Source organism: Sus scrofa, chromosome 2 (assembly GCF_054392235.1).
Source record: "Sus scrofa isolate SSC_HxYL_T2T_F1_AM1 chromosome 2, Sscrofa_HxYL_maternal_Yorkshire_Landrace_v2.0, whole genome shotgun sequence".
Classification (NCBI taxonomy): domain Eukaryota; kingdom Metazoa; phylum Chordata; class Mammalia; order Artiodactyla; family Suidae; genus Sus; species Sus scrofa.
The window spans coordinates 135,914,716-135,925,000 of NC_139384.1; the positions used below are offsets into that span (position 1 = coordinate 135,914,716).

A 10,285-nucleotide genomic window follows, 5' to 3' on the forward strand; every position below is an offset into this window, starting at 1 on the left:
TATATTTGGAATTGAATCAAATCAAGTCAAACTGAATTAAAGATGACTCTTTATTCAATCTTTAAGAATATAACATTCAAAATTAATAATTATTCACTGTGCTCTACTAGTAGTGGATCTTGACAAAAGTCAGCCATTAAATGAACTACAATGAAACTATTAAACAAATTATAACTCCCCTCACCTTTGTTCCTTAACTGGAACCAGGAAAGCTTGAGGACTTGGAATTTTAGTTCCTAATTCACTTTATTAACAGTATTATCAAATTCATCCTAAACTCTAGATACATAAGAGTGAAAAAGATGGACATTTCCCTAACAATCCTGAATTTTCAATTTAATGAGGAAAGTAAAACTAAATACATAATTATAATTCATTCTCATAATGTTACATAGATGGGGTTGTGGGATTCCCTAAAGGCTTATTAAGAACCATTTAAAATGTAATCAAAAGAACAATGGAAATTAGAGGACAAAGATGCAAAAGGAGGAGTAGGTAGACATAGCTGCACAGTTATGTGAAAGCAATAGCAGTAGGAGGCTTGTCAGATGATAAATCCATATTAATTTGTTTACTCTCTATAGAAAATATGAAAGAGCCTTCTTTGGTTCAACTAAACATTCATACTTATAAGTTTGGTGCAATGCCACTCAGAAGGACACAGGATAAGAACCATATCTTCATGGCAGATTATACCAAACTTCCTCTTAAGATCCCCATAAAATGAGTATGGAAGATGCCTTGGCTAAAGAGCTTAAAATTCTACAGGAGCCAATATCACTTGTAACAAATCCACTAAGGGCCTTCCCAGGGACAAGAGTCACCATACTCAGGGAAGCTCAATGTTAATTTGCCAATCAGAGGTAATTTCTTCATAAACAAGATTGCCTAGACCTACACTCCACATCTTAACCACTAAACTAAGCAGTAGTCATAATCTCATGTGGAAATGGAAAAAGTTTTTCTTAACCTTCTGCCCACAAACCCTCAGTGATGATTTCTGGGTGGAACAGTGCACCAGGTAGTGGACACAGTACAGAAGCCTATAGGAAAGGGACAAAGGGTGCATCCTAGTGTCTAAAAAGAAGTTCATAATGACAGAAACATATTGGGGGTTTAGGGATAATAAAGGGTGCTAGAATGAGAAAGAAATTTCCACAGAGATGCAAGGGAGAGTATATCTTTTAGGGCTACAGTTTAATGTGGAATCACTAAAAGATTTGATGGAAGGAATGATTTAATCATATTTACATTTCAGAAACCTATGCAGAGCTCTAGCAAGAGATTCAGTGGAAGGAAGTGAGTGAGGTCATTGATTCCCCTGAATTCTTCCCTTCAAGGTTTCCTGAGTAGGCCTGGGTTCTGGGAATTGTTCTTCCTCTTGAGAATACTCTAATTTTTTCTTTATTTCTTTTTTTTTTTTTGTTTTTTTGTTTTTTGTTTTTTGTTTTTTAGGGCTGCATTCACAGCATCTGGAAGTTCCCAGGCTAGGCGTCATATCAAAGCACAGCTGCAGGTCTACGCCACAGCCACAGCAACACAGGATCTGAGCCTAGTCTGTGACCTACCCCACAGCTCACAGCAATGCCAGATCCTTAACCCACTGAGCAAGGCCAGGAATCACACCCACATCCTCAGGCATACTAGTCAGTTTTGCTTCCACTGCACCACAACAGGAACTCTGAAACTACTTTAATTTTCAAGTGTGCCATCTATATCTCTACTGAGTCCTGCACAGATTACAATAAGATAAACCACTGTTTTTGTAAATAAAATTGTTTTAGAACACAACATGCTTATCATTTATTCCATGGCTGCTTTCGCACTGTAACGGTGGAGTTGTATAGATGCAGCAGAGACGGTATGGCCCACAAAGTCTAAGATACTTACCTGCCCTTTACAGAAAAAAAAAAAAATTGCAAATCCCTGTCCTAGAGTCTGAGAGTAGCCTGAGCTGAAGACAGAACATGGGACTTGACTATAAAAGTAGGAGAATTTCAGTGAAGGCTGAATTTGTAGCCCTCGCCAAAATCAGGGCCCTGATAGAGAAGGACTGACACTTGATGGTGGAGACTTCTGAGTAAGATGCACTCAAGTTATTCAAATGCAAGATTTTTTTGGGAATTTTTCTGGCTTTCAGAAGCAGCCCACTTCCTCTTGGGAAAAGGCAGAGGCATGTCTCACTCCACCTTGTCTAGAGTCTATGCAGAGGCATCAAGAGAGGCAGAGGTCAAATGGGACAGTGTTTGAATTGCTTACAATTGACCCACACACCCCTTTCTGTCCCTAGCATTAGTTTTCTAGGGTTTTCATAACAAAGTGTTACAAAATTATTGGCCTAAATCAACAGAAATTTGTTCTCTAACAGTTCTGGATGGTAGAAATTCAAAACATACTGGCAGAGCTATGCTCTCTGTATCTAAAGATGCTAAACAAAAATGTTTCCCTGACTCTTACAGTTTATGGTGGTCTCTAGCAATCCTTGGCATTCCTTGCCTTGAAAAACATAACTCTAATCTCTTCCTATGACTTTGCATAGCCTCTCCCTTGTGTGTTAATGCGTCTGTTTTAAATTGCCCTCTTCTTTTAAGGACATCAGTCACTGAAATCAAAGAATATGATCTCATTTTAACTTATTTCTGCAAAAACCCTGTTTCCAAGTCATGTGGTAAAAGAAGTTCTGGCTCAGAACTTGGAACTACTGGGTAGATAAATATTATAGGGGGGATAGTATTCAACTTGGAAATAATGGGTAGACAAGTATGTTAGGGGGATAGTATTCAACCTGTATACCCCTGTATCAACAAGTGAGCTCAAATCTCAACATGGCCTAACTAGGAAAATACTGGCCCTGATGAGAAATAGAGGGATTGTTACTTAGAAGGAGTAACAAAGCTTGGTTATTTGTTATTATATACTGGCATGAACAGAGGGAGTGGATACTGATGGTGTTGGACTGTGGGAGAGTGGAGGTTGGAGTAAGATAGTTTTATTGATGTGTGGGCACTCAGGATTTGATTTCCTAACAAGAGACCTTAGAACCAATATCAGTATACTACTGGGGTGGCTCTTTGGCGTTTTTAAATATTAGTAGCCTATGTTAAATGAGGTGGAAATAGCAGAACCACCTATGCAGAAATTGAGAACTGAGAAATGCAGAATCCTAAATGAGGAAAGGCTCAGAAAGTGAATGCACTAATTGGATCTATTATACCAGACCCAAGAATCTACCAGCTGGTGGTAGTCACTGTTTACACAATACAGAAAAGAATGTGATGGTGAGGCTAGGACTGACTAGAAAAGGTGCTGTTGTAAAGGACTGCGTTCCCTAGTATCAGTGGATATAAAAGAATTCCAGAATAGCAAATCCAGAAAATAGCACATAACCAACAGAAACAAGGTAAACTTACTTATTGTAATGGCACCAAGATCAAAATGGTAACTGGTGACACTGATTTTCAGGGACCTGTGGTAATGTCTATTGACCATGGTGTTACTAGGGACAAGACAAATAAGCAACCAACTTGATATAGATGATATAGTAAAAAGAAGTCTGGAATGGATGATGTCACCTGCCTTGATGGAAAGTTATAATCAGCTGTCTGGTTTCCAGACAAGAACCAGTTTTTATACTCTGACCCATCAATCTAAGGAAGAATTGTATCCTTTTGATGGACTCTTCAAATCCATGGCAAGTATATATAGTTTGGATTCCCTGTTTCTTTCCCAAAAAGCCCTATGGACATTTGCTTGGGAAATATATACACTGGAGAAAAATATATATACTAAGAGCTTTCAGGACTATTGGATACAGAAGCGAACTCATGCTCCTATCCTGAGACCCAAAGCATCACCACGACTCCACTATTTACATTAAGGGCACATGGAACTCATGCAGCAAAAGAAGTTCTGGCTCAGGATTACCTCATTTTAGGTCCATTGTAACCATGCAACTATCCAACTATTACCACCTCAGTTTCTGAATGCATAATTGGAACAAACAAACTTAGCAGGTCTCAGGATCCTCACATTGATTCTTAGACACATGGAATAAGTCCCTGAAATTTTGTATCCATCAAAGTTCTCAAAACCAATGAGTACCACACCCTGGGTGGAGTGGCAGAGATCAGGGTCATTCCCAAAGAAGTAAATGAGGCAAAGGCAGTGGTTCCTACTATGTCACCATTTAATTCACCAGACTAATCTCTGCAAATACCAAATGAATCATACTAGGGCACAGCATATTTATCCACGCAGTAACCTCAACTGAAGTTGTTATTCTAGGTATGGCATCTTTACTAAAACAGAAAACTAAGCCCTTAGTTCATGGTTAATGACTTTTGAGCTGGGTGTATTTATTATATGCAACATCCATCAGGAAGAAGCATCTGAGGTAGGATCTAGGACATTCACCTAGCATTCACCTAGGACAGGCAGCAGTAGGTATTCCCACTGTTGCTCCAGCGATATGCTAACTTGCCTGCTCTTTGTCACAGTAGGTCCAAAGACAGCTGGCTCATCTGAACATTCCACAGAGCATCATGTTGGAAAGATGGACCTAGCTAATCAGACCTGGTGAGCAAAGAAGTCCTCTGGATACTCAAGTAAGAAGATGGAAGATAATCAATGGCTGGAATATTGGTGTAATTTTAGGAGTCTAACAGGTTGAGGCATGCCAGAAACCTTATCCAAGGTAAAGTAAGAGTTACTGCACCTTTCATCTCTGACTGTACATGAACAAAATGAATGAATAAAATGAATAAAATGGTTTATTAGAGGTCTTCCGGTTTTAGAGGCAGCATGTACTACACTTGAGACTCATTTATCAGGGGGCCCGGAAGGTTCCCCAGCTTTGCATGGATCCAAGTGTGAGGCCAGAAAGTGCTTCACAGCTGAGTCCAACCACTCCCTGTGGAATTTTGAGAAGTTTCCTAGTGATAATACACAGAAGAGCCATACTGTGATATACTTTTTCTTTTCCCAAACAAATTCATCTATTGTCCTCCATACAAAACCTTCAAATACTCTATTACCAGCAAGTGCATAATCCTAAGTGATCAGTGGACTCATCCCCACCCTGAATTTGTCATGTTACAGGCTTCTCTCAACAAAGCAATTTTAGAACGGGCCAGGAGCAGTAGGGAAAATGAAGACTTGCTTATGTGATTAACCTTGATTGAATGTGTAAGTGAGAATAAAAAGAAATGAGAAAAGAGAAAAAAAAATCATTACAAATACAAATATGAAGAGATGGAGTTACTTTTCATCTTTTCTTTTCCTTATTATTTATGACTCTGCTTCCATCTGTTTTATGCAAAAGTGTAGTGTTGTTTAAATATTTCCCAAGGTAGGCCAATTATTTTAAATGTTTAGCACTTAAAATCAAATGCTTTAATGAAAGTAATATAAAACGTGATCTATATATTACATAAACTAAAACTTGACTTGGCAACTAACAATACAACTCATATAGTTATTTAACTTCTAATTGGCAAAGCATTTCTGTATAAAATAAATAATTTAACCAATATATCTATAAAGAAAAGAGAGTGGATATTGTTACTCATTTGGAGACTGAAATCAAAATACAGAGGTTTTTCTGAACAGTCTCAAATAATTTAAAGTGAAGCCATCTAGTGATAACCCTATAAAAGTGTATTAGGCCAAATAAGAACTTCTATCCCCATTTATTTTGGCACCTGAAAGGATTTATTTGTGCTTTCTAAAAAATAGTCAAGCATTGGGCTGGGGATTCTAAAATGAATAAGATGATAGGATCTGCCCTTAAGGACATATACACATCTTTATATACATGGAATTATGACTATTATAATGGGTTATAATTATGATATGATATCATCTCAATATAAACAAAGTCTTTGATGACAATGACAAAAAGTAGTGATTAATTCCGAATGAGGTTATATAAGGCCTTACAGAGCTGGTAATATATTTGCTGAGCCCTTAAAAGGTGAGAAGAATTTCATGAGGGAGTAAAAGAAGGGAGGAGAGAAAGGTGAGGAAGCAGAGGGAAACTTAGAGAAGCATGAAAGCTTAAGGAGTTGTTCAAGGAAGAGAAGAAGCCATTAAAACTGAGGAAAAAAATGATCTGTGAAGAGTGGTAAGCAATGGTATTAGTTCATATTTTGGTAAAACAACATTAATTTTACTGTGACTACTAGAAATCAAAACGTCCATAAGATAAAAATGACACCTACAAGATCCTTGTATTGTCAAAGTCTAGCAAAATATATGATCAAGTTTGTAATGAGGAAAAGAAACATTTTTGACAAGTTAACATGGGATATTTAATTCTGCATTGTACTTATGGCATTGCTTTGCATTGAACCTCATGTATTACACTTGTTTTATATCTATATTTTTTATTACCTTGGGGATAAGCATTTATACAAAGAGCATCAATTCTCCTAAAATGCTAGTAGCAACCACTGGCATTTAATACCACTCTAAAGAATCATTTTCATAACCTCTCTTTGGGGAACTACATTTTAGGAATAGAAAAACTGTGAGAAAAATAAAAGCAGAAACGAGTTTAGACAAATAAAAATTAGTGAGAAATTGCTTAGTGAATATCAATCACATTCTACTAGCAGAGTTTAAGTGCAACTAGATTTCAGGCATCCATCTTTATATATGCCACACTTTAAGAAGCTCATTTGAGACCAGAGAACTTACTACAAAACTACAAGTTTGATATGTCCATATAATAAAAAATTTCTAGGAGTTCTTGCTGTGGTGCAGTAGGTTAAGGATCCAGCATTGTTTCTGCAGTGGCTCTGGTTGCTGTTGAGGTGCAGGTTCAATTCCTGGCCCAGTGCAGTGGGTTAAGGATTCAGGGTGGCCACAGCTGTGGTGTAGGCGGCAGCTGTGGCTCAAATTCTATCCCTGAGTCAGGAACTTGTATATGCCAAGGGTGGCATCAAAAAATAAAAAATAATTCTGCCTTACTGCCCATATATGATAGCAACAACATAACATACGTCATCATTCTTTATGTGTAAGTCTTAAAAAATGCAATATAATGCATTGATATATACAATATTGATTTTTAATAATTAAATAGAAATTATCCAAAATGGAAGTTCCCATGGTGGCTCAGTGGGTTGAAAACACTAGTATCCATGAGGATGCGGGTTTGATCCCTGGCCTCCATCTATGGGTTAAGGATCGCATGTTGCTGCGAGCTGCAACGTAAGTCACAGACACAGCTTGGGTCCTGTGTTGCTGTGGCTGTGGTGTGGGCCAGCAGCAGCAGCTCTGATTTAACTCCTCGCCAGGGAACTTCCATATGCTGCAAGTGTGGCCCTAAAAAGAAAAAGAAAAAAAGTTACCCAACAAAAACTATGAAAGAATATTTTGAGTGCTTATTCTGTATCAAGCACTGTGATAAGTCCTCTGCATACATTTTCTTATTTAATCTTTTTAACCACTTACTGGTGGTTTAAGTAGGATCCTAAATTTACAACTGAAGAAACTGACCTAGAAAGGTAATCTGACTTTCCTGAAGAAATACAGGAAAGTAATATAAAGTAATATACAAATAATGTAAAGAAGTCCTGAATAGAAGCAGTACTAATATCAAAGACCCAGAATTAACTATAAGAAATCAAATAACTGTAAGAAATGACTCAATATATAAAAGGGGACAGCACTTTATTGGGACATTTTAACTGAGGAATCTACCGTCTTTGAGGGTGGACCCTTATTTACTTTGAAATGAATCAGGGGTGACTTCTGTTTCACCCTATTTCACTGCCTTGCCTCCCCCATCCCTTGGTCCCACAACAGAAAAAGGTCAGAGAGGGAGGGCAAGTACAGCCTGACGCGGTCCTTTCTTTTTCAAGTCACAGCACCTCTTTTCATGACAGCGTTTTTAACTTAGGTAAAATGATAAATTACAAACACCCAAGAGCAGAAATCTTGCATCGACCACAGAGGCAATGTCTGTAACTGTTGTCTTTTTCCCAACGGCTACTGGCACGCGCCCCAGCCTCCCTCTGCGTGGAGTTCGTGGAGTTCGGTGCCTTTGGAAGGAAAGGGGCGTGTGACGCAGATGCCGTCGCCTAAGGCCGCGTTCTGATTCAGACCTTAAACTCCTGGGTGCCCCACCGGGCTCTAAGCCGGCCTAGCCTCGGTTTCCCCACTTCTAAAGAGGAGGGGCTATGCTGCCCAGTTTTTTGTTCCTCTCCAAGCACATTAGCACTTCGCTGGTGTCCCTGCGCAGTGCGTGCCTCTGCTTCGCGCTCCCACCGCGCTGCCTCCCTGGGCGCCCTTGGGGCCACCAGCCTGCCGCCCTCAGCCGACCACTGGCCGCAGTCACCTACTGTCGGGGTCCAGCAGGGCCCTCCTGCGCCCCCTCTCGTGTGCGCCAGAACTTTTACGCTGACTCTGAGGCCGCCATCAACCGCCAGATCAACCTCGAGCTCTATGCATCCTATGTGTACTTGTCCATGGCCTATTACTTCTCTCGAGATGACGTGGCCTTGCACAACTTCGCCAGATATTTCCTTCGACAGTCCCGGGAGGAGACCGAGCATGCAGAGAAGCTGATGCGGCTGCAGAACCAGCGGGGAGGGCAGATCTGTCTGCAGGACATCAAGAAACCGGACCAGGACAACTGGAAAAGCGGGCTGAATGCCATGGAGTGTGCTCTACTCTTGGAAAAGAATGTGAACCAGTCATTGTTGGAATTGCACACTCTGGCCTCAGACAAAGGTGATCCCCATTTGTGTGATTTTCTCGAAACCCACTACCTGAATGAGCAGGTGAAGTCTATCAAAGAACTAGGTGACCACGTGCACAACTTGATTAAAATGGGGGCCCCAGATTCTGGTCTAGCAGAGTACCTTTTTGACAAACATACCCTTGGAAATGAAAACAATCAGCACTAACCCACAGGCCGCCTTTTCCACCAGCCAGGGTGTGCCAGGACCCAGAGTCACTTGTTTTCGCCTTTCTTTTTTTATACTCTTTTGTTAAAATGTCCCAATAAAGTGATTTGTAGAGAAAATGTATTTAGCCTCATGTTAACAATAGCTTTTGCCCAGCATCAATGTAGTTTTCCTAGCCCAGGATAAGGCGGTATAAAAAGGACTGCAAAAGAACTACTGAAATAGATGCAAACTAAATGTATCCAGTTACCAAATATTATTCCAGACTGTGACTCTTCATTAAAATTTCATGATTTTTAACTCAACAAGTGCCTGATATTTTTGAAACCTTATGCTAAAGACTAAAATGGGAAAATGTGTAAGATAAATATGCAAAAAACTAAAGATGAAGAAGATATAGTACTGTAAAAATCATACATGCAAAATTCTGTGACAATGTTTAACCTTTCCTAAAGTATGATCTGTTTTTAAAGGATTTTATGATCAAATAAATTCAAGAAAAGCTGCAAAAAGTATCAGTGCTGGCCTTGGAAAGTCACAAAGTGTATTAGCATTTTAAGGGCTCTGGGAAGTCACAAACACAAAATCCAAACAAAAGAATCTTTCATTATTTTTTGTTTAGCTCAGTGTTTCCCAGGCATATCCAATCTCAACTAGTTTTTTTGTGTGTCTGTGCATGCATTTTAACAACAATAATATAACTATACAGATCTGTCTGATAACAGACTATTCAACCTCCCTTTTAACATACCAAAAGAGCAAATACAGTGCAGAAAACACCATCCTGTGGCCTTTAACATGGAGCAGAAAGAACACTGGGATGGGAAAGCCAAGGAGGGATGCAGAATAAAGGAGGAATCAGCTGGGCAGATGTTTTAGTGAGGAGAGGGGAGGAGGTACAATAAAGTGAGTAGAAGGATATTTGGTAAGTGGGCCTAGACTAAAAGCACTGGGTGATGTTTGGAAAGATGGGCTAGAGCCCAAGTGTGGAGGTGAGAAGGAAGGGTTAGTTTCAATTTAGCAGTGGCAGTGCTTCAAAGGGCTCCCAACAGAAGACTGTCATGCTAAGAAATGAGCAATCAGAAGTTTAGATGTATAGAATAAAAATCCAAAAACAACTTCAATGTTGGCATTAGTTTGGGTCCTCTTGAGAAACATACTCTGAGATGGTATTAAGTGCACAAAAGTTTATTAGGGGAAAGAAGGACCTTGAGAGAAAATGGAAGGAGGTGGGAGAAGCAGGGAGAGCCTTCAGACTTCCTATGAGTCTGATCCTAAGGGAAGGAAGAAAGGAAAGTTGTACATAGTTCTGAAGAAAGTTATGCAAGGCTGTCTGGAAGATCTCCAGCCAAAGTCACTCATCAGAGGAACAC

The 10,285-nt window shown here is 39.5% G+C and overlaps 1 protein-coding gene and 1 long non-coding RNA gene across 6 annotated transcripts in view; one reads left to right on the forward strand and one right to left on the reverse strand.

Moving 5' to 3' along the window:
• Nucleotides 1-10,285, reverse strand: part of LOC102160311 (uncharacterized) — a 462,347-nt gene that overhangs the window by 338,780 nt on the left and 113,282 nt on the right. The gene's annotated exons all lie outside the window — the stretch shown is intronic.
• Nucleotides 5,749-9,217, forward strand: FTMT (ferritin mitochondrial). Its single transcript, XM_021084680.2, has one exon. The coding sequence runs from the start codon at nucleotides 8,184-8,186 to the stop codon at nucleotides 8,910-8,912; it is 729 nt and encodes a 242-aa protein (XP_020940339.1). The 5' UTR covers nucleotides 5,749-8,183; the 3' UTR covers nucleotides 8,913-9,217.

Bases quoted from the DNA above. Each gene is read 5' to 3' on its own strand.
- FTMT (XM_021084680.2), top strand. From the start codon at position 8,184: ATGCTGCCCAGTTTTTTGTTCCTCTCCAAGCACATTAGCACTTCGCTG.